General features: G+C 36.8%; 1 protein-coding gene across 8 annotated transcripts in view; it reads left to right on the plus strand.

Annotated features, from left to right (window-relative positions):
• Window positions 1-25,542, plus strand: part of KDM4C (lysine demethylase 4C) — a 432,720-nt gene that overhangs the window by 273,027 nt on the left and 134,151 nt on the right. For 4 of the 8 annotated variants that reach the window (XM_042914120.1, XM_042914121.1, XM_042914122.1 and 1 more), the window contains exons 14-16: window positions 5,767-5,948; window positions 7,605-7,818; window positions 9,667-9,743. In XM_042914120.1, coding sequence (XP_042770054.1) covers window positions 5,767-5,948; window positions 7,605-7,818; window positions 9,667-9,743 — 473 coding nt within the window. The other 4 variants (XR_006196163.1, XM_042914124.1, XM_042914125.1 and 1 more) reach the window with 4 other exon arrangements.

A 25,542-nucleotide genomic window follows, 5' to 3' on the forward strand; every position in this document is an offset into this window, starting at 1 on the left:
ATATATATATATATATATATATATATATATATATATATATATGTTTGTGTTTCTCGACCTTTTTGCTCTCAGGACTCCCTATGCACTTAAATTTTTGAGGATCCCAAAGAGGTTTCCTTTCATCTTGTCATGTCCTTTCCTTTTTGCCTTCCCTTCCCATGGGTTTATTCTATGTATATTTACTTGCTGGAAGTTAAAACAGGAAAAGTTTTAAATGTGTTTAACTGTATTTAACTGTATTAATTCATTTGAAAGTAGCAACAATACATTCATAAATAGTTACATTTATTTTCATAAAAAACTAACAATATCCCCAAATCATAAAAAACAAAGAAGGGAATGGTATTGTTTCACATTATTTGCACAAGTGTTTAATATTAGATTTAATAGAAATAATTGGATTCTTATATCTGCTTCTGCATTCAGTGTGCTGCATTATGTTCTGGTTGAAGTATGTGAAGAAAGTCCAGCTTCACACAGATAGGAGATTAGATGGGGTACCATATTTCAGTAGCCTTTTCAGATAATTACGGATATTCTTCTTTGACACTACACCAAAGCTTGGCATATGTTAGTTTTTTTAAAGGTTAGTTGCATTGTGGAATCTGAAATCACGTCAATGAACTCTTTGTACTCTGTTAAGCTACAGATTCATTGGTGTGTCTTGCACTTTGAGTGATTCTTTTACAGATGCTTCATTTTGTAACAGCATCCATTGGTAAACAGTTACATAGGTCTCTTTATGTAATATTTAAAAATTACATTTGATATTATCTCCATCAATCTCATCACAAACAACTTTAAGTATTGGGAAGCTATCAAGCTTATAGTAGTGGATACACATTTTCTAGAAAATTCTAATTTTGACTCATAAACTTGAATTTACCATTGTCAACAAATACTCTGAATAGTTTTTTTTTTTTATTAAAATGACAGTCTTTTTGTTCCCTTTCATGAAAATTCCTGCGAGACCCAAGTCTGAGTAACCATAGTTTGTCTGTTAATCATTCTTTTAAGTAAAAATGGTGTCCCGTGAAAGACACAGCTTATCCATCTTGCAATTCAATTAATTGCATATGTGCTTTTCCCCAAGACAACTATTGAACTTCATTGTGCAGCAGAAGTACTGTATGAATATATCCCATGTTTATCACAAATTTAATAAAATAGATGCCAGGGTGAGATAGACAAATAACGTCTTTGTGTTATTATGAAAGTAATTCTGACCATCCAGACCCTGTGAAATTGTCCTTTGTGTCTCTGGGAGTCCACAGACCTTACTTTGAGAACTGCTGTTAAACTATTAGCTCTTCTTTTGTTCTCGTTGGGAATACAGTAACTGCTGGTAATGTTTTCACAGATTTACCAAACTTTGATGCCCTTACGCCAAGGGATTTTTCATTTGCCTCACTCGCTCCTGAATCTACAGCAAAGTGTAGCATTCAGGATGAGACTCAGATCTGTGTACAATCTTCTGATTGTTGGTATGCTGTTATAAAAGAGGATATAATTTTTTGGGGCTCCTGGGTGGCTCAGTCGGTTAAGTGTCCGACTTCGGCTCAGGTCATGATCTCGGCTCAGGTCATGAGTTCGAGCCCCGTGTCAGGCTGTGTGCTGACAGCTCAGAGCCTGGAGCCTGCTTCCGATTCTGTGTCTCCCTTTCTCTCTGCCCCTCCCCTGCTCATGCTCTGTCTCTCTCTGTCTCAAAAGTAAAAATAAAAACATCAAAAAAATTTTAAAAAAGAGGATATAATTTTAGTAATAAAAACATTGGTAATTCATTAAATGCCTGCAGTGTCTATGTCTTTTTATGTTTGATAATTTCTACCTTGCCCTTTTATTTTACAAGGATGTTGTGAGAACTAATTTGATATTTAACAACTGTAAGAATCTATTTTTATCACATCACATCTTTTAAAATACATCATGTTGTGAGGTAATTATGTACTAATGAGTACAGTGACTCATTTAGGGGTTCATTAGTCAACTATAGTTGAAGAAAGAGAGGAAGAGAGGAAATTCCTAGGCATAGTGATGCCAAATGATCGAAATGTCTCAAAGCTGCAATAAAAAAAACATTTTTCGTCATCTGTATATTGGAAGTAGAAGTATTTTTTTTAAAAAACTAAGTAGATGAAGGTGTACTAAAATGGAACCAAGAAGTGTGGAGGTTCCTCGAAAAATTAAAAATAGACCTACCCTATGACCCAGCAGTAGCACTGCTAGGAATGTACCCAAGGGATACAAGAGTACTGATGCATAGGGGCACTTGTACCCCAATGTTTATAGCAGCACTCTCAACAATAGCCAAATTATGGAAAGAGCCTAAATGTCCATCAACTGATGAATGGATAAAGAAATTATGGTTTATATATACAATGGGGTACTACGTGGCAATGAGAAAGAATGAAATATGGCCCTTTGTAACAACGTGGATGGAACTGGAGAGAGTGTTATGCTAAGTGAAATAAGCCATACAGAGAAAGACATATACCATATGTGTTCACTCTTATGTGGATCCTGAGAAACTTAACAGGAACCCATGGGGGAGGGGAAGAAAAAAAAAAGAGGTTAGAGTGGGAGAGAGCCAAAGCATAAGAGACTCTTTAAAACTGAGAACAAACTGAGGGTTGATGGGGGGTGGGAGGGAGGGGAGGGTGGGTGATGGGTATTGAGGAGGGCACCTTTTGGGATGAGCACTGGGTGTTGTATGGAAACCAATTTGACAATAAATTTCATATATTTAAAAAAAATAAAATAAAATGGAACCAGGAGCAGGAGTAGAGGCTAAAAGGGAGAGTTTTCATTTGAAGTAATGTGATGAAAGTTTTAGATATCCCAAAGGGATTCCCCACACCCAAAACCTTCTTGGTTCCCTAAGGGATTGAGATTTGTTGTTAAATGAATGTCATTAATCTATGAAAAGCAATAGCCAGCTTAGTCTGTGGTTGACCAATGCATGGGTCAAGAGTAAGCAAGAGTTCTTGGGAGATGGAGGAGAGGATGAAGAAATTTCAGCAGGACAGAATGTTTACCTTCAAAAATGTGCCAGTGATTTTGACTTTTAAAGCTAAAGTAAAATATGAATAATCATCTGATTAAATGCACTATCTTTTCCCCCTCATAAAATATTGTAGCATTTAATTGATAAACAGATCAAATGAAAATAAGATGATTAGATGGATTTTACATAATAATGTATATATTAAGTATGTCACTTTAGACTTTACAAAGAACTCCAGCACTTTAGATTTTATTTTTTTTAAATGTTTATTTATTTTGACAGAGAGAGAATGCATGTGCATTCAATCAGGGGTGGGGCAGAGAGAGAGAAAGAGAGAGAATCCCAAGCAGGTTCCGCAATGTCAGCTCAAAGCCTAACATGGAGGTCAATCCCATGAACATGAACCCTGGGGTCATGACCTGAGCCAAAATCAGGAGTTGGATGCTTAACCAACTGAGCCACCCAAGCACCCCAGCACTTCAGATTTTAAAGAGAAGTTTTACATTTACTATTTCACTTTAAAATTAAAAAGAAAAAAAAAAGCTCTTAAGTAGGTGAGAAAGGAATTCTCACTATGTGAGAATCTATTTACCCAAAGCCGTAAGCCTTTTGATCAAAGACTTTGAATTAAAAAAAAAAAAATTTTATGTTTTATTTATTATTTTTGAAAGAGAAACACAGCGCGAGTGGGGAAGGAACAGAGAGAGAGGGAGATACAGAATCCGAAGCAGGCTCCAGGTTCTGAGCTATCAGCACAGGGCCAGACACGGGGCTTGAACCCATGAGCTGTAAGATCATGACCTGAGCTGAAGCCAGTCACTTAACCGACTGAGCCCCAAAGGGCTTGAATTTAAAACTAGGTCTCTGGAATAACAGTTCCCTGTACTTGGTGCTGCACAGTGTTGCTGCCTTGCCACTTTTAAGTGATGGGATTACATAGTTATGTTCACTGTGTATTCTGGCCTGGAGATTATCCAAACAGAAGATAAATACTCTTTGGGCCAGAGTACAACATCACCTTTGGGGAAGGACATCTGTAGAGCAAGATTCTCTACCAGGTCACTGTTGAGAAAGTTTGGGAAGTGTTCAATTTGAGTCAGGATGTCCTAGGTCAAGTCTTGCTCTGGGTCTTGCCCACACTATCTGGCTCCATTGTTAGGAATTGTCCTTTTCCACTACTTCTTTCTCTTTGTTAGGCTTTTAGGAGATAATAGTATTTCCTCCATCCCTAAAGATATTTTGAGAACTCTGCACATTTACTTATGACCAGTCAAAGGGATAAGGGTATCATCTATCTTGTATGTTTCAACCTTTTATAATAAAGTAAGTGATATGGTAAACTTATAGTGTGTCAGGAAGAGGCAATAGCTATTCAAACCCAAAGGATTTCTTTTAGTTTAGATCCCAGTTTTAGTGTGTATGTGGGAGATATTAGCCTGTAAGTTAAGGACCTAATGGTATTTCAAATTCTTGGTCGACTTTTCACTCCCATCTTTCATTTGTCAAATCTAAGTGTTCACAGAAAGTCTTCTATTCTGTATTATAGGGAGACTGAGGTGGAAGTGATTTCTGTTTAGCATCAGATTACTTCACTGCAAACATTCTTACCTTTTGTTTTGCTTTCAAACACTGCCTGGCTGAATACTAAGCATTTTCTGTAGATGATGATGATGATACCACTACCACCATGGAAGCAGGAACATTCCCTTTCACTTCAGTTGGCATTTGATGTCTTTTGAGTTATTTTCAGCCTCATTTAGCCCATCTTATTTTTCCATCTCAGCAAATCTATTTTGACTTTTTTTTTAGAACAGGTAAGTCAACAAGGCAAGGGCTGGAGCGCACTGATTCACAGGAGCACCTGTGCTTGGGACTTGAGGACAGTGCTCCACAGTTTTGATTTGTAAGACTGTGACAGCTACTAGTGAGGAGTTTTAGAATGTGTCACAGCTGTAGATGTTAAGTACTAGATGTGCTGTGATGGCTGCCACCTGCCCTGGTATACTGTCCCCTGCTATAGACATGAGGAATTTTTTTCTCTTAACCTGTTAGGTCTTTCTGTATTTTTCTGGCCTTCTATAAAATTTGGTAAAATGGTATTTTTTGTGGAGTAGATCTCTGCCTCTTTCACATTAACAGATATATGTGCTTAAGAGACTTAACCCTCGGGGGGCATTATATTGAATAAATAAGATTTGAAAAGGAATTGTCCTTCATATTCATGTGATAGCAGTGTATTGCTTGGCATCTGATAGGTGCTCTATAAATATTGTTATGAATTCTTGAACCCAAAAATTAAATGACATTCAATTAATAAATTTTTGTTTAGCCACATACAATGTTAGGTGAAGAAATGAAAAATATTGGCAAGGCAGTTTCTGGGCTAGCAAATTCCTCTGCTAGTTGGAAGGTAATCTCACAGATAAAAGCTGCTTTACCATGTGAGTTGTTAATGGTAGCAGTGGAAACACAGAAGTGAAATTGAAGGAGGGGACAGTTTAGTCATTCCTGGCAGGAATGGGGAGGGTGTCAAAAGGAGACTCATTGTCGGGCCATTAGATCTGATCTAGCGCTTGAAGATGAGGAGGATGAAAAGGACATTCCTTTTGTTCTGCTTCTGTCAGAATGTATTTGAAAGATAAAATAGGTTTCCTGTCTGACATTAATATCACAGGTACTTTGGAATGTTTGCTTCTTTTATAACCAGGGTGAATTTTCCCTGGGTCCCATGCTCACAGTGTTTTCATGCCTTGATTTGTAAGAATTGCCCGAGGTTACATCGATTGAGGAGGAAGTGGAAGAAACAGAGTCTTGGGCGAAGCCTTTGGTCCACCTTTGGCAGACGAAGTCCCCAAACTTTGTGGCTGAACAGGAGTATAACGCAGCCATGGCCAGAATGGAGCCACACTGTGCCATCTGTGCTCTTCTTATGCCATACTACAAGGTAATAAGGGTTGAGGGGTCGCTGCCAAGGTGTCCTTTCACTGCTGCACTTTCTGTATGACCATAAAAACACAGATGAATCACTGTAAGGTAAGTATGCACATGAAAAGGAAGGCATTGATATGTATGTACCCACATGGCTGTTAGCAAACAGAATTTCTGAGTGCTACTTGAAAGACATTTTTCTGATAGTGCTTTATTGTTTTAATTAAATGATTGGTTTATTTGTCAGTCTTGGTTTATTTCAGTCAAGGGGAAGTTCCAACCTTTCTTTCTACCCTTTTCATCAAGAAACACAGAACTTAAAGCGCAACCATAGTAGAAGCATTGCAAAGAGAGAACTTAGCCCTACTTTCTGTTTTGTGTTTGAATATATCACTCTCAATAACATGTCACCTCCGGGCCCACATTTAAAGTGTCTCTCTTCTCCTGTGGAACACACATATGATACAGCAGGACTCAATACAAACCGAATTGTTCAGTTCACCCTCACAGCCAGCTATGCACGGTGCTGTTTTCAATGTTATTTCACATATGTAGTACTGATGGCATTTTAGTTTGCTGTGGGCCACATTCTTTAACACTGTCTTGGACAAAGTGATCTTTAGGAATCTAGTAAGGGTGGAACTTCTTGACCTATTTTAAGATATACTATACTATTAAGTGTATCGATGTGAGCATTCTGTTCTGAGTTATATTCTTAATAATTGAATCAGAAGTATTTTGTTTAAGATTGCATCTCTCTTAGAGTCCATGTAAATACTTTCTGTTCAGCCATTTCAAGGCATGAAAATGTGTGATATACCACATTTTCAGACCTTTGTAAATGGAGGAAGTAGTTTTCTCACTTATCTTTGATGTGGCCCTTGTGAGTGACACACATTGTTTTTATTTTCTGTTTAGTCATTGAATGTCTGTGTTTTCTTGGAAAAACTTAACTGTATTGACTCTGATTTCTATATCATAATCTGCCTGTGTATTTTCCCAATAATTAAAAAAATTCTCACTCAAATTATAAGATATAGGGAAATTTATTAATTTAAGAACTCTGGAGATAATAGGATAGTTCATTAAGTAGAATTTCAATTAAGAATTAAATGCTTTTCATATATTTTGGTGAGAGATGACAGTTTTGTTTTGCACATATTTTCTTATTTAGTGACATTTGCCAGATCTTTCTGTCTTGATGTTTTAAAACTTTGTGGTGAGGTGAAAACCTTCAAAAATTCTCTAAAAACTGTTGCACAGATTAAAACTGAGGTCTTTGAATACACTCTTTCAAGTGTGAGCAGGTAAAATTCTTCAGTAAATTAAACCAGGTCTGTTAAACTAGTGGAAATAAAGAAGTGAATAAAAATTCATCAGAAAAATTGATGCTTTCCATGAACTACTTATGTAAGAATATAGTTTTAGCAGGTTATCGCTTTTTGTACAAGCAGATGTACAGAATGTCCTCCTGTTTCTACAGCTTTAGCTTCTGGATGGGAGCCTGAAGAGGAACATTGATAAAAAGCTAATAGTTATATCAAGGAAAGCAACAGGAAGAACAGAAGCTGGAAGTTAGTGCATGGAACCTGTTAGTGGATTTGAGTGACCAGAACAAATGATGAACTTTTTTGCATGTTAATCACTCATGTGAGAATATTATGTTTTTCAGCCAGATAGCAGCAATGAAGAAAATGATTCTAGATGGGAGACAAAATTAGACGAAGTTGTTACTCCGGGAGGAAAGACTAAGCCCCTCATTCCAGAGATGTGTTTTATTTATAGTGAAGAAAATATAGAATATTCTCCGCCTAATGCCTTTCTGGAAGAGGATGGAACAAGTCTTCTGATTTCCTGTGCAAAGTGCTGCGTACGGGTTCATGCAAGTAAATGAATCTCTCATTCATCAGTCGTTAGCTTTCAGTACTTCACATAGTCTTTTTCTCTTACCCGTTTGTCCCCTGCCAAATGTATTACATTGAACTTTGGCATTTGTAATGGTTAGATCATTCTTTCTCACATTGCTTCTGATGGAAGTATGAGTAAGTATAATAATCCCTTTTTCTACAGTTTTGTGCAGTGTCAGTGAAGAGCAGTTTTGTTTGTTTGTTGTCCAGATAATGGGGTCATTGTGGGGCTCCTTTCATACACTTGAATTTTACTTATTTTAAGATATAGTTTGTAAAAACTTGACTTTAAGCTCACATGTTGATTCATGATTATTTTTCTTTGTGACTTTTTAAAAAGAAAACAATATTTCTTTGGTGGTTTGGGGAATTATTGTTAAATTTAATAATCATAGAGCTTAATTTTTATTCTTTGTAAGAGTAAGAGATCTCTCTTGCCTTCCAGGGGAGAATAGTCATTACAATTATTTCCCCCCGGACTGAGATGGTAGGGCTCCATACCTGTCTCAGTTTGGTATTTTCACATCATGGATAAATGGAAGATAGTTTTTTTTTTTGTTTTGTTTTGTTTTTTTTTATTAGCCTGCCTTGTAAATCCTCTGAAATGTGAAAATATTCTAAATCTATTTTAAAACATTTTAATATTCCAGATCTCACGAAATTATATGTCATATTAACATACTTTTGTAGGGCTTATCTCTGTCAGTGTAGCACACAGACAAGGTAGGCATACCTTCTGTATTTACCCCTGAGAAACACCAGTCTTACATTGACTAAGTTGAAATGGTTTCCCTATCATTTATTGATTAATTGCATATTGTCAGCTTCCCCAAGAGATTTGAACATAATGTACTTAAAATATAGCAATTCTTGTACTTGTGTCAGTTTGTAACACACCCATATATATATATACACACGTTCACCCTGTATTATTATAGAATATAACAGCCAATTCATCATTTCACAAAAAACTAGGATTTAGTTTTTATTCCTAAATGTACTAGTTATAGAATTTAGCCATAGTATTTCATAAACATGTGTCTGAACTAAACATTTTATAGCCTTGGTTAACTATGATAGGCTTTTCTTTGGTAATCACATTTCTGTTATTTTCTCTTTTATTTAAATGTTATGGAAATTTGATATTAAAAATTACTTCTTTAAGTCTTTTAAAACCCTTTGAAAGAAAGTCGGAATAACACATGTTTGTTGGTACTGTATAATTGCTGCTTATATTTGCATCATCAGCTATCTCCTTACACAGTTATTTTGAGTCAGACATGTAACTGAATAGACAAGTAAAATTGAAGATACCCCTTCATCACTAACCGTGAATCGTGCATCCTCTGTCCCTATCACTGAAATTAAAACTAATTAAACATTTTTGAAATGTAATTTTAAATTACATTAATTTGCAAAATATGTCAGAGTTTATTTATTGTGTTATTTTAAAACTTCTTCAGATTTTGCTTCATGAATTGCAGCTTATTTTGAAATATGTTTTGTATGAGTAAAGGACTGGACCCAACAATTTAGAAATTTACTTATTGCAAGAATTATCATCAGTATCCTTTGATAACTATTATGAGCATTTAGTAATAATTACGACCCATACTCTCATGTTTCCTGGTGCTGATCCTGTTAGTTATGAGGCATGAGAACCAAAAGTATCTTTGAGACAGCCTGGTTTATGTTTTGTTCTAAGCAGTGAGAATCAAGAATGGTATCATGGCAAGTAATTCCGATTTTATGTATTTAGTGCTAAGATGTATAATATTGCCAAAATATGAAAGACCTAATTCATGGATCCATTCTATTATATTATAGGTTGCTATGGTATCCCTTCTCACGAGATCTGTGATGGATGGCTATGTGCCCGGTGCAAAAGAAATGCATGGACAGCAGTAAGTCGCCTATTTTAATATATTCTAACCCCTCTTCTCACTCTGCCCACTGTGGACACGTTTAAATCTAGCAATAAGGTAAGGCTGTGCACATGCTTTTGTGTGTACTTCTACACTTACCCATATTTCCAGTCTTTTCTTTTCAAATCATCCTTTCTGGTGGCTCTGTTCATCATTGAAATATTAAATAAATTTCTAGGTGTCACTTCTCTACTCAGGAGCCTACAGAGGTTGCCAGTTCATCAAAGCAAGTCTAAACTATTACTTCATTTTCTGGTGTAGCTCTATTTTGCAATTATTGAAAATGTATTCTAAGTAACAGTCAAGGTGAGGATTCTTGCTGACCCCTAATGAAACCATGCTCATATGTAACTTTTCCACTAACATGAGGTCTTTCCCCCGTTATTCATTCATGCATTCATACTTCAACAAACTTTGGAGTCTGTCCTGTGCTAAGCATTACCATGAACTTGAGACAGAATCTTTCAAAAATAAGATACCTCACTTGGGGGACATAGATTCCTTCTCATTTTAAATTGTTTTTCCTGATGAACCTGTTGAAACTTTAGCTTACATCCAAGCATTGAGTTCTGCTCACCTGTTTTTCACTTAATCTACCCTGTCACCTGTTTTTTCACTTAATTATGTGCTACCTTGATATTTCTTAAAAAATCTCTTTCAAGAACTATCAGGCATTTTTGAAAGTTAGGACCTGTTATATCTCAACATTGTACCCTCACTCTTGATCTCAGAGCAGATTATTTCAATTGTAATAGTAGCATTTGCTTTATTTCTCAGTGATCTCCAATGACAATGAATTAAATTTCTTTGCAACTAGAGTTAAAAACCTGATGGACAATATAAGGAAAATGCCTTACATGATGAAAATTTATGTCATGATATGTATGTTTAGCTCTCAGGGTTGAAAGAGACATATGGTGACTATAAATTAAACATGTCTGAGAATGTCTTTCTGAGTGATTTTATTGCTGGCATTCACTTTAGATAGTGAGGGGAAAATGGGGGAAAGTATGGACATTCTTTATAGCCCAAATAATCTTATCTATTTGGTGTTAGAGGTACTATCTTCTATTTAAGAAGTCTTTTATTAGTGGGCCCAGAAAACATTTTAATATTTCCTTTGATGCGATCATTATGTTAACAAAAACTATGTAAGTGTAGAGTATCTTAAAATTGGCCAGAAAGTCCTGCTGTAATAAGTGTATTCAATTCTTGTTTACCACGCATGTGCTGTGTTTATTGTATGAGCCAACATAAAGCTTTGTAGCATCAGTCTGGCCAGTGATGTCCTCTCATTTACCCTGAAGTATAGGTTTAGAGATTAGAGATATTCTAACCCAGTTCACCAAGGTGTGAACAATTCTCTGTTTCATCCACAGTTACTGCTTGACTCCTGTGCTTACACACTGAGCAGTTCTGTTACCCAAGGTACTATTGTCTTTGCATGGCAGAGCCAGGGCCAGGCCTAAGCCACCCACCCTGATTTTAAGGCTGCTTCTGATAGTTTGTGCTGTTTTCCTTTAGCATGTCTTAAGAAGGAAATACTACATCAATAACTCTTTAGAACTGATTTAAAGCTTCTATTTATGTTAACCTCTCACAACCTTGGAAAATATGTCTTTTGTGTTTTAATCTTGATACCATGTAAATCTCTTTCAAATTGCAATAGAAATTGAAACTTCTTATTTTAAACAAAGTTTAGTTTTCATTCTTTTTTGAGAGAGAGTGCGCGCAAGAGAGCACTCCTGCAAGCATGCACAGGGGAGAGGCAGAGGGAGGGGGAGAGAGAGAATCTTGACCAGGCTCCATGTTCAGTGTGAAGCCTGACTTGGGCCTCAGTCTCACAATCATAAGATCATGGACCTGAGCTGAAATCAAGAGTTAGACTCTTGACTGAGTCACCTCGGTGGCCCAGAAATGGAAATTCTTGAATACAATTTTACAATGATATTTTTAGACCCACATAATATTTCTAAGTGGAAATGACCCAAATTCACAGTGAGCCAGTTGTTTTTTAAACTTACCTGTTTGAGTGAATTTTGTCTAGGAAGCTCTATTCCTACTTTTTTCTCCTTAGAAATCAGTGAATTGCAGTTTAAGCATTGCAGAGAAGTAACTGGTAATATCAATATTTTGGCTTTAACTCCCTTATTTAGTATGGCTGTGTTACAATATTAATTTTTAGCAGACACGTTAAGTATGATTCTTTGGGTTTTGTGGCTGGAATGATTGCATTTTATTTATTTATTTAGTTTATTTACGTATTTGAGATGGATGGAGACAGCATGAGTGGGGAGGGAGCAGAGAGAGGGAGAGAGAGAGAGGGAGAGAGAGAGAGAATCCTAAGCAGGCTCTGTGCTGCCAGCACAAAGTCTGATGTGGGACTTGAACTCACGAACCCGTGAGATCATGACCTGAGCTAAAACCAAGAGTCAGACGCTTTAAGCTTTAACCGAGTGAACCACCAAGTTGCCCCTGGAATGATTGCATTTTATTTTTATTTTATTTTTTTTTTTAATTTTTTTTTTTTAACGTTTATTTATTTTTGAGACAGAGAGAGACAGAGCATGAACGGGGGAGGGTCACAGAGAGAGGGAGACACAGAATCTGAAACAGGCTCCAGGCTCTGAGCTGTCAGCACAGAGCCCGACACGGGGCTCGAACCCACGGACCGTGAGATCATGACCTGAGCCGAAGTCGGATGCTTGACCGACCGAGCCACCCAGGCGCTGATTGCATTTTTAAGTATCCTTAGACCTGACTTCTTCAGGAATCAATCTCACATTGTCAGTTTTAGGTTCCAGAGGAGACTTACAGCTCCTTTTAATGGAGGCTCCAAAGGAGCTGATGGAGATCTAACAGTGCAGGGGTGGGTCAGATGATATTTCATTGCTGGTTTGTACATCACTAACTCTCATTCCGAACTATTTTGTAGGATTTTCTTTTTAAATATACTTTGTGAATGTAAGACTTATTCATCATGGATACAAAATATTTCAATAGCATATTTTGCTTGGGATATATATTTATGCAACAAATGTGATTGTTCCAGCTAATTCTGTTCCCTTTTATGATGAGTACTTTACACATCTGGAGGCTAGAAAGAACGTAGCCTGAAATACCTTATATTTATCTTTATAAGGTATATGTGAAAGTTGACTGTGGTTCTGTTTTTTAAAGATTCATTTTAAAGAGTTCCCATATGACAGATGAATGAATAAAGAAAATGTGGGGTGTGTGTGTGTGTATATATATATATATATATATATACTGAAATTTCATATTCAGCCATATAAAAGAAGGAAATCCTGCCATTTGCAACAACATAAATGGACCTTGAGAGCATTATGCTAAGTGCAATAAGTCAGAGAAAGACAAATGCTCTCATTTATATGTGTAATCTTAAAAAAGCACACTGAACTCATAGAAATACAAAGTAGACCGGTGATTGCCAAGGGTGGGGGGCACTGGGGGCAATAGATAAAGGTGGTTAAAGGGAACAGACTTCCAGTTTATTCTGGGAATATAACATACAGTATAGTATTTATAGTTAGAAATACTGTAATGCATAGTACTACACTTGAATATTGCTAAGATCTTTAAAGTTCTTGCCACAAAACAATAAATAAATAAATAAATAAATAAATAAATAAATAAATAAATAAAACTATGTGAGGTGATGATGTGTTACCAAACCTTATTTTGGTGATCATTTCTCAATATGTAAATAAATCATCATGTTATACATTTTAAACTTACAATGTTATATGTCAATTACATTTCAATAAAGCTAGGTGGAAAAGGAGAGTATAACCATAACTGTATCATAGAGTTAAGCATTAGTAATTTAAATTTTGGAAGTAAAGGCATTGTAGGGATTATTTCATCTGTTCTGAATTAATTCACTTATTCATGAGGAAATTCTCTTAGCATTACAAGGTTTTGTCACTGTCCACTTGGGCGAGGTAACTGAGGACTTATGCAAGGCTGGGATCAGTGCTCACAGACCAGCCGTCTTTTTATTTACCAATTCTAAAGAGGAGCATTGCTCTGGCCCCATCTGTTCTGTTAGATTTTAAGTAACCAGAATCCAGAACTTTGTCTCATTTACCTCTGTAGCACCCCTCACACCTGGTGCAGTGTGGGATCATTTCTGAACAGGTGAAGCATAAAGTAAGAAGGTTGTGTTTGCAGCGATAGGGACCAGACATTTATTTGTGGCCTTTAGTGCTCTCACTGTTTCCAGAGTTTTGCTTCAGTACTCTCTGTGTTTCATTTTGCTACCTTTTCTTTATCCATTTATGTCAACTAAAACAAGAAAGAAGAAGCTGTATTGCAGCTTCAACTGAATGTATTGGTGGAAGAGATTAGTTACAAATTTTAGATTGCACCCTAACTTGGATTCTAGGATCCTGGCTCTATATCCAAATTCAAATGAGATGAAATTAGATAAAGAACCACCCCTCCACCCCAGCCCCGCAAATACCTGTCTATCCTCAGATTCAGGTTGTACGTCCAATTGTTCTAATAAATAACATTGCTTTGTACCTATTTTCCTATTTCAGTACTGCTCAGGTATATAGATACAACTATCTGAGAGCTACCTTTGAGCTTATGGCTTAAAACCCAACTGTATTGGATTATTTTATTTTCAGTTCTGTTTTCAGCCTTTTTGTGACTATTTATAAAACTCATTTTGGAACAATTTTTACTCTTTTATAGTATCACTTGAGAGTACATGCTGAACATTATCAAGGTCTGTAGACTGTCAGTACTCCAATTCTATCATGTATTTCTTATTACTTGAATTCTTAATGTGAATCTAATCACTTTTGATTTAAAATGCTATAGTTTGTCTCCAATCTGTTTATTGATTTCCACTGAATAATGACTACAAGTTACTACTAATTAAAAATGCTAGTATTCTCACTATAAAAATACAGAATTTGTATTGTTTTCATTCAGGCTTTTCCCCAACCATTTTATTTTTATCCCTATACTGAAAAAAATGTTTTGAGTCTGGGTATTTCTGTGAAATACCTGAATATTCCTTTAGGGCTACACTTCTGATTTATGAAGAAAGATGTTAGTTATTTGTCTGGAATAATAACCTAACTACTATTATTCTAAAATAACCCATGTGCTTAATATTATATAGAGTAAGAACAGGATGTTCTATATTATATTTTGAAGAGTTTATAAGATAGAATTTTAAAGGATACATAAATATAAGCATGTTAAAGAGGTTAAAAAGGAGTATGGATAAGATTTTCTTTTTTTTTCATTTAAGGATAATGTAGCTGTCTGGTGGTTCTTTCTTTCTAGGAAATTTAGGCATTTCTTCAGGGGCCTTTCCGGGGGCAGGGGCTATGAAGTTTTGTTTTAGTGCCATAAATGGTGAAAACTGCATGTGAAGATTGGTAACTTATCATGGAGAATCACATCATACTCAGATTTATGACTCTGACAGATCATGAGTTGCCAGCCTTCTGTGCTTGGCAGCATTATACCTGTACTGTAGTTTTCCATCTTAAGTGTGAAAAATTTTAAATAAAGTATATATCATTTATGCTGTGTCTTATTAGGGAGCTTTTTTATGATCTTATATAATTCTTGGTGGGCAGGGTTGACTCAGTAGCTCATATACTTATAATCTAAACAAAACCTAAATTAAAGAAAGATTTTAAAACAATGTAATGAGAAGCTTCTACTAGAGATTATGTCAAAGGTCTCTTCTGACCCTAAAATCCCTTGAGTCTGTGTTGCTTTGTGTTTCCATTTTGCTTTAATTAGCTTTCCTTTAGAATTGGGAACCTTCAAGAATACTAAATTTATTGTGCACTTCTTAACCTAGTTAGAGATGCTGAGTAACAGAAATAGTATAGGAATGGGTTATTATTGGCTGGATCAGTATAGTTTTTATGAGCTAAAGGAAATTTTAAACAAACCAGTGGCTTCAAGGCCTTCATATAACTTTATCTGCCTGCTGTTTGGAATGCATGTCAGTTTGCATTATCTTCTAAGTTCTTTTTTTTTTTTTTAATTTTAGTATATTTCACTATACTTAATTTAGGAGAATTTGCTTCAATATTTTTATTTGAAATTATAAAAAAAAGTAGCTGTATATTATATTCTTGGGTGAATATTGCCATTTTATCAAAAAAGCAGATTTTGTAATGAAAAATTTAAAAAACCCTTTAGAGGTTGGAATTTTCATTCTGTTTAATGAAATGCACAAACTTGGTAATTGCATGCATTTATTATCTATTGAAAAGCATTTATTGTACTCTGTAGAAGTTGTATATGTGTAACATAACATTCTGGGTTTTTTTCCCCCCAAAATGGTTTCAGGAAATCAAAACCCAAACATGAAAATGTGTTTTCACATTTATTCACCGTGCCCTTTATTTCTCTTATTTGCTTGTTTTTAAAAATGGAGTAACAAATAGATATGAGCAAGTTATACCTTGATGACCATTTGGAATTTGCATTTCCTTTCCTTATAAAGAATGGAATATGCAATTACAATGATTAAAGATAAACATTTTGGTGTTTATTATTTTACTGCTTAACTGTAAGTAAGTGATATCAATAGATGGGTAGTGGTTGCTATTCATGCCCTCTGAACATAGCTGTTTTATTTGACTTCTGAAAGAAAATGAAGTCTTTTTTCTGCATAAATCATAGTCACAAAGTTAAAGTATGGAAATTCCTAAGGTAGTGGTATCTACAAAATTCACTCCCATGGTGTTACTTGTAGACTGAAGAATCTAAGTCATTTGTTGAAATGCATTTGTCTGAACTCCTGATCTCTGGAGTGTACCTTAGTCTGCCAACTCTTAGATCTCAGGTAAAAATGATCTACTTCTTAGAAATGGTGGCTCTTCAGACCTTTGGGAATGATGAAGTGCCTACCTGTGTACCTTTCTCTTTACTCTGCTTGATGATTGGTGGGTGGAGGAAGGTGGTTTATTAGGTAGTCTTTGGTTCCTACATTGCATTGAGACTGGGTCCTATAGATGGAGGTGCATCTATTATGAAACAATCCTAATTTAGCTATGTTGAATCTCAAGTAGTGTTTGCCCTCTCTCTAAAGTAGGAGTTCTCTTTGGGTGGATATTAGTAAAGAAAATCTGTGTATAAGGTTTCTTTTACCTTTGCCACATAACACAACCTTATTTCCCCTGTTTAGCTCCCCAGATATATAAATAATGGTATTGATAATAGATGTTAGAAATTACTAATAATTATGCTCTTAGAAGTCTTTCATTTTACAAAAAGTTTTATTTTTCAACTTTTGACCTACAAATTCAGGAAACTCTTGATTTAAATATAAACTAATATAGGCAGCATACAGTTTCCATGTAATACTGGCAGGACTAAAGAATTCTTCATCTGTCTCAAAAATCTCCTTTTACAGATAATGAACCAGGGTTTGAGAAAGTAAGTGTTTTACCCCCAGGATCACCTCACAATATGGTAAGAGAGCCTGGATTCATGGGACTACTCAAGTCTTCAGATTTCCAGGCCCAGACTCTTTTTTTCTCAGTTGTTTGTTTTTAGAGTGGGAAGAAGGCTAAGCAATTGGCCAGTTTTTGAATAATGTTTTTGAATGATTTTTGTTTGTTTACATTGAAAATTAATCCAGCACTAACTTCTAGTGTAATTACACTATAATTAGTTATCTACTTAATGTAGGATAATTAGCATTACTGGGTGGTTGACTAGAGCAGTTTCTTTACTCTTTCATATTTACTTTAGTTTCTGCCCATAGGACCTTCCCCAGAACTGGATAATCTCCTGAATCCAATTTCCCAACTGACAACAGCATTGACATTTTTCTTTTACGAAGAGCTCTGAAGTGGCTTTGTAGATCAGAGACATTGATTTTTAGATCAGATTGGCTTATGGCCTTGAGAGGTCATGGTGGCGCTGCTGCTCCCTGTGATGTGTTTTATGCTGTATTTTTTTATTCCATGAGACACTGTTAAGACCAGGTGATGGGAGGCTGTCAGCCTAAAAGGCTGACTTTGATCCTCATATACAGTAAAACTGGTAAGAAAAAAGAAAGGCTCCATTCTTGTTAAAGGCAGGGCATTTACAAGTGAGCACTGGCTATTTGTAGACAAGTGGTTGCTTCTGTAACTGCTCCTCTCCATTGAGGTGTCCCTTTAAGACACTAGGCAGAACCACACGCTCCCATTTGAGGGAATACATTCGGGTTCACAATGACCTCTTGCCTCCTGAAGAGGCAGATTATTCTAAACAGCTTCGGCCTTAACCCTTGGCTCACAAAGGCCAGGGTGATAATTATTATGTTACTTTAACCAAACAGAACAGCACATTTGAGGATATCAGTTATCCTGACAACATAACTATGATGTGGAGGCCTTCCTGTTAGGGACCTTCTTACAGGCTAAAAAGTCAAAAATCATTTTTTTCTGTACTTTCTTCTTCCTTTCAATAAACATCATTCTTCTCCCTCCCTCCACTTGGTAATGAGAGAAAGAAAGTCTACATAGCTTATTGTAAGTGGAACTATATTCATAAATAGCTTCTTGATTGAGAACAAATGCTTCATTAATCTTAAGTGCTTCAACCAGAGAGCAGAAGTAAAGTCAGGAAGAATAATGACTGACATTATGGGGAGCATAGCATACTGTACTACATACCAGGATGTGCATGCCCAGAGGTCACTGGGCTACAAGGCACATCTCCTTAGCAATGAGGAAAGGGATCCCTAGGAAGAGTGGAGGGGGGAAAAAGTGGAAGGCAGGCATTTCTCATGAATAGCAAAAATTAGTTTGGTGGCAGGATGAAGAAATCAAGTACTTTGCTATTTGTTATTGAAGGTCCTGCTGGGAAGAAAGAATAAACCAGCTGGGTTTTTATTTGAAAGCCAAAGGTTGTACAGTTTTAACAAAGATATACGTTCAGCTTGAAGTACTTTGCTCAGGTTCCTGGAAATACGATTATGTAAATGCATTAAGTTTCATGGAGATGACTTCTGACCAATTTTAAATTATAGAGGTGTTTGTTGCCATTGAACATGTATCTGGCCTGCTACCAGATAGGTGTTCTTTCAATCTCAAATTAATTTTTATTTTTGGTATAAGCAATGCTATTAGAAAGATGAATCCAGGGGGGAAAAGAATTTGAAACAGAGTATGTATGAGTTTCTATTCTTCTGTTATATTCCCTTCATACACATGGTTGTATGAGACAATGTGGTGAATGCACTCCCACTCCCAGGTTTCCTTGTCTAGATCCCTGGAACCTATGGGTGTGTTTGTCATGTTGCATAAAAAATGGAATTATGGTAGCAGATAGAATTAAGGTTGCTAATCAGCTGACCTGATGGTATCCGGGTGCACCTGGTGGAGTCACAGGGGTCCTTAACTGTGGAAGAGGCAGAAGAGGAGGTCAGAGTGAAGTGAAATGAGAGGCACTTGATGTGCTTTGCAGATGGAGGAAGGCCATGAGCCAGGGTATGCAGTCCACCCATAAAAGCTGGACACGGCAAAGAAATGCCGTCTACCCGAGAGCCTCCAGAAATGAATGACACTGTGGACACCTTGATTCTAGCCCAGTGAGACCCATTTTGGACTTCTGACCTACTGAACTGTATAAATTTGTGTTAGTTGAAGTCATTAAGTTTGAGGTAATTTGTTATTGCAGTAATAAAGAACTAATACAGCATTCAGTAGAATGACAGCCTTTAGAAAGAGTCGTTCATTTGTTTTCACTCTTCACCATTTGGCATTCCACAAGACATGTCCATTTCCAGTGTCTTCTCCCAATCTGAGGCATCTTCCTCAGACTGCCTTCTTCTGTGTTACAAGCCCACACTCTCTAGTGCCTGAAATCCAGCAATCCTTTACCTCTCTGTGACATGGGATTTAGTAATGCTCCCCGCTTTTCAGTCTCTCCCTCCCCTCTTGTCCTTAAGTATCTTTTTTGCTACTGTGTGTCCTTGCACACTTTCAGCTCTCCAGCTTGCTAACTTTGTTATTCTCCCAAGATAGAACTCAACCCTGGTAAAACCTGTTATCTATCTGCTCTGCACCTGCACCCCTGCAGCTAAATATGGCTGTGGAGAAACACCCAGCATGCAGAGTGCTTTTGCTTTTAGTTTGTAACTATTGATGTGTCCTCATGGTGCCAGTAATTCATGCTGCAGTCCCATCACACATTCCCTCTACCACTCTCTGGCTTGACTGTTTCATACCTCTGTCACCTGAAACTTCCCATCTTCTCTCCCATCCTTACTCTTACCTTGCAAACACACTTTATATTTTACTGAGCAACAAGAAGCCGTCAGTGGAGATCTCCAAGTTTCCACCTGCATCATATCTACAGTATCTCTGGTCCTACCTACACTACTCGCTCTCTTATACACATGACCATAGTTCCAATAATTCATCCCTTTCTTTCCCATACCAGCAGGGCTCCCTGTCTAGGTAATTCTCATTATCATCCAAACAAGCTGTTATTTCTCCCATTTTCAAATAAACCAAGAACCTTCTCTTGACCCTTCTTCCCCACCAGCTCCCACCCTCTCTCTCCATGTCTCTGTGTATAGTAACACTCCTTAAAAGATTTGTCTTTTATTCACTCTCTCCCATTCTTCCCTGCTTCTCTCTTAAACTTATTCCAGTCACAGGCTTTGCCCACGTTTTTGTAGAAACTTCGGGTCTTTTAGTGCTATCAGTTGGCCTGCCTCCCGTTTGAAGCACTGTTTTCCTTTGGCTCCCAGGACAGTGGATACTCCTGCTTTTCTTCTTCCTTTACCAGTCACTTCTTTTCCTTCCGCAGAACTCAAAACATAGGCCTCTTTTCTCCACCAGACCGTTTGGTCATCTCATCCGTGTCATAGCTTTGATGGTTTTAAACAGCAGCTAGTCATTGATGGCCTATGTATGTCTGTGTCCACTCAGCCTCTCCCCTAGATGCAGAGCTGTATGGCCAACTTCATGACCAGTGTCTCCTCTCACATGCCTGATAGATAGCTCAAGTTCACCATGTCCCACACTGAATTCCAGATCTTCTTCTCCCACAGGCTTCTTATTTCTAGGCTTTCCAGCTGCTGAAACCAAAATCTCTAGGGTAAGTTGTGGTGCTTTTCTTCTTCTCATACCCATATTTGTCTAACAGTAAACCCTATCTTGGCTACTTTTAAAATGAATCTGGAATTCTCACCACTTCTTAATTGCCTCTGCTCGCATTACCCAGACTGATCTACTGATTACCTCTTTCCTGGATTATGGCAGTAACCTACTAACTTCTCTTTTTGTTTCTAACCTTTTTTAAAAAAGTTTTTTATTTCAATTCCAGTTAGTTTACATCCAGTATAGTATTAGTTTCATGTGTACAATATAGTGATTCAACATTTCCATACAACACCCAGTGCTCACCACTACAGGTGGCCTCCTTAATACCCACAACCTATTTCACCCATCCCTCTGGTAACCAACAATTTGTTCTTTATAGTTAAAAGTCTTTTTCTTGGTTTGTGTCCCTTTTTTTCCCCACTTTGTTAATTTGTTTCATTTCTTAAATTCCACATAGAGTGAAATCATATGGTATTTATCTTTCTCCAACTGACTTATTTCACTTAACATTTCTTACTTCTGCTCTTGAACCTTTATTGTCTGCTGTCAACACAGCTATTGGGATGACCCAATTAAAATGTAATTCAGATGATGTCCTTGCTGTACTCAAACCTTACAGTGCCTTGCCATCTCAGAATAAAGTTGTTGCCTTTTTTCATGGCCTGTGAAGCCTTGTCAGTTATTCCCGCTTTTAAATTTCTGATCACCTTTCCTATTAGAAAAGGCCAAAATTTTCTGGCATCACCTTCCCTTTGATAATTCCATGGCCTGCTCTCATAGCACTTAACATCCTCTACCATCTAAATAATGTCCTGATTTAGTTTGTCTGCTGTCCCAGCAGAAGGTAAGTTCATTGAGGGTGGGTTCTTTATCATTCACTGCTGTTGCCCAGTGCTTAGAACATGACAATTAACCAATATTTGTTGAATGAATATATGTTTTCACTTATGGTACAAAATCAATGTGGGCATTTAAATTGGAGAATTCACTTACTAGTGTGAAATTCACGAGCCTGTGGAATTTCCATTCAGAAGATACCAGCAGAAAACCAGTCATGTAATTTCCTTAATCACTTAGAATTCATGCCCATCCTGTCCTTTTGTGAGATCCCATCCTCTTCTCAGCTCTGATAAATGAGCCACATCTCCAGAAATGGTTCTTCCATGTTTTGTTGATCAGCACTTTGTAAGCTAGCTTTCTGTTAATGTGATTAATTACTCTTTGTTTTCCCAGCTCAGGCAACCCTATTTTATGGTTTTGCATTTCTGTTATGAACATGTCAGATAAATATGGGTGTAGGGAGGTACTTCAATTTTGTAGTTTTTCTATAGCATTGAAAATTGGCTTTAGTGGCACTTATAGATATGTCAGCTAAAATGAGAGCTTCTTATGAGGCAGCTTGAGAATGTTGGTATTGGCATTTCTTTAACTGATGTTTTATAGAAGAGCCATTGGAACGTGATTTCCCTCTACCACAAATAATGAACAACTGTGATAGCTGTATTATAACAATGTCCTTCTCACCATTATTGTTAATGTTGTGTCAGCACTTTGATTATAAACACTCTTTTTCATAGTTTAATAACTGAGCTATTAAGAAACCATTCCATGTAGTAAATGGGTATACTTGCTGTTCATTGCAGTGGTGATTTTTTATAAAACCAAATTTAAAAAATACTTGGTAATCCTAGAAGGGGATTTTTGTGAATGCTGTTAGGTGAGGGAAAGGGATCCAAGCAAGAGAGGTGCAGTGTTCAGTATATGATCTGAATTTGTACTTTTTCATTCAGGTTTTAGCTGCCCTGGGGTGGGGGGATAAGTATAACAGAATGGCTCTTTTGACGCTGTACTTGAGAGACAGGAATTAGAGCTGTCTTATAGATTAATCATGTTGTGACAGACATTTTAGTATTTGTTTTGTTTTAGGAGACATTGGTTCACTAGCAATATATCTAAATCTTTATAATAGTGAGTCATTTTATATTGGGTGTTGTTGTTCCTGGAAAAGGCATGCTCATTAAACATGAGATAAAACAAGGCTGGCAATGAGCCCTGAATACTGAATTTTATTTATTTATTTTGTACTCTGGGTATTTCCAGAGGTTAGACTGGAAAGAAGTTTCAATATACTGAAAGACGGTAGAAGAAATCATAGTGTTCAGTTAAAATTTTCATTTAAGTAAAAAAAAAAAAATAGGATACACCTCCACAGTTACATTAATTTTAAATTGCACATGTTTAATAGAGGAAAAAGGTTAAATTTCCTTGTCTGTGGGTTTTCTCTTTTATTAATTATTGTGATTATTTTTTTATTTTATTTAAATCCAGGTTAGTTAACATATAGTGTAATGGTTTCAGGAGTAGAATTTAGTGATTCATCACTTACATTCAACACCCAGTGCTCATCACAACAAATGCCCTCCTTAATGCCCATCACCCACCTAGTCCAACCCCCCAACCACATCCCCTCCAGCAACCCTCAGTTTGTTCTCTGTATTTAAGAGTCTCTAATGGTTTACCTCCCTCTCTGTTTTTTTTTTTTTAATTTTTTTTTTTTTTAACGTTTATTTATTTTTGAGACAGAGAGACACAGCATGAACAGGGGAGGGGCAGAGAGAGAGGGAGACACAGAATCGGAAGCAAGCTCCAGGCTCCGAACCATCAGCCCAGAGCCCGACGCGGGGCTCGAACTCACGGACCGCGAGATCGTGACCTGAGCTGAAGTCGGACGCTTAACCGACTGAGCCACCCAGGCGCCCCCCTCTCTGTTTTTATCTCATTTTTCCTTCCCTTCCCATGTGTTCATCTGTTTTGTTTCTTTAATTCCACATATGAATGAAATCATATGGTATTTGTCTTTCTTTGACTAACTTTATTTAGCATAATACATTCCAGTTCTATCCACATTGTTGCAAATGACAAGATTTTATTCTTTTAGATCACTGAGTAATATTCCATTGTATATATTATATCATGTCTTTTTTTTAAATGTTTATTTATTTTTGAGAGAGAGAGAGAGACAGCAAGAGAGAGGGAGAGAGCACATGAGGGGTGGGGGGAGGCAGAGAGAGAGAGAGGGAGACAGAACCCAAAGCAGGCTCTGCACTGTCAGCCAGAGTTGGACACCCAGGCACCCCTATACCACATCTTCTTTATTCATTCATCAGTCATGGACATTTGTGCTCTTTCCATAATTTGTCTGTTGTTGATTAGTCACGCTATAAACATTGTACCCCTTCAAATTAGCATTTTTGTATCCTTTGTATAAATAGGAGTACAACTGCTGGGTCATAGGGTAGCTCAATTTTTCATTTTTTGAGGAACCTCATTGCTGTTTTCCACAGTGGTTGCACCAGTTTGCACCAGTGCAGAAGTCTTCCCCTTTCTCCTCATCCTTGTCAACATATGTTGTTTCCTGAGTTGTTAATTTTAACCATTCTGACAGGTGTGAGTTGGTATCTCATTGTGTCTTTTGCCCATTTCCTCACTGGATTATTTGTTTTTTGGGTGTTGAGTTTGCTAAATTCTTCATAGATTTTGGATTCTAACCCTTTATCTGATGTCATGTGCAAACATCTTCTCCCATTCTGTCAGTTGTCTTTTAGTTTTGCTGATTATTTCCTTCTCTGTGCAGGAGCTTTTTATCTTGGTGAGGTCCCAATAGTTCATGTTTGCTTTTGTTTCTCTTGCCTCCAGAAACACGTGTAGAAAGAAGTAGCTATGGCTGAGGTCAGAGAAGTTGTTTCCTGTTTTCTCCTCTAGGATTTCGATTCGTTCCTGTCTTATGTTTCAAGGTCTTTCATCCATTTTGAGTTTAGTATTGTGTATGGTGTAGAAAGTGGTTCAGGTTCATTCTTCTGCATGTCGCTGTCCAGTTTTCCCAATATCATTTGCTGAAGATACTGTCCTTTTTCCATTGGATATTCTTTCCTGCTTTGTCAGATATTAGTTTGGCATATATTTGGGGGTCCGTTTCTGGGTTCTCTGTTCTGTTCCACTGATCTATGTGTCTGTTCTTGTGCCAGTACCGTACTATCTTCATGATTATAGCTTTGTAATACAGCTTGAAGTCTAGAATTGTGATGCCTCCAGCTTTGGTATTCTTTATCAAAATTGCTTTGGCTATTCAAGGTCTTTTGTGGTTCCATACAAATTTTAGGATTGTTTGTTCTAGCTCTGTGAAGAATGCTGGTGTTATTTTGATAGGGATTGCATTGAGTGTATAGATTGCTTTGGGTGGCTTTTCTTTTTTTGGTATGAGAGTACTAAACATTGTTAGGAAGGTTTCCCATTCCCAACACTCTCGAATTCTGAACTCTTTTTTAAACAAAACTACTCATACTGTTTTGTCGGTTGAGCTTTTAGATCTTTTCTATACATACATTAATGTAATGGCTTACTTCTCTTGGGGAACCCAAATGGTATCACAGTTTAATGTACCTTTATGTTTTCATTTAGTAATACATTGTGTCATTCTTAGTCACTCAATATTTATGGATTTACCAGATCTTTTTCATTGATACTTTAAATTTCAATCTTGATTCTATTCTTATTTTAAAAATCTAAGCATTACAAGTAAAATCTAAGCAATTGACAAGGCCAGTTCCTCCCAGAGGTAATTGTTTTCTCAGTTATAAACAGAAATAGATGATTGTACATTCTTCCTG

This window comes from Panthera leo, chromosome D4, assembly GCF_018350215.1.
Source record: "Panthera leo isolate Ple1 chromosome D4, P.leo_Ple1_pat1.1, whole genome shotgun sequence".
NCBI classification, from domain to species: Eukaryota; Metazoa; Chordata; class Mammalia; order Carnivora; family Felidae; genus Panthera; species Panthera leo.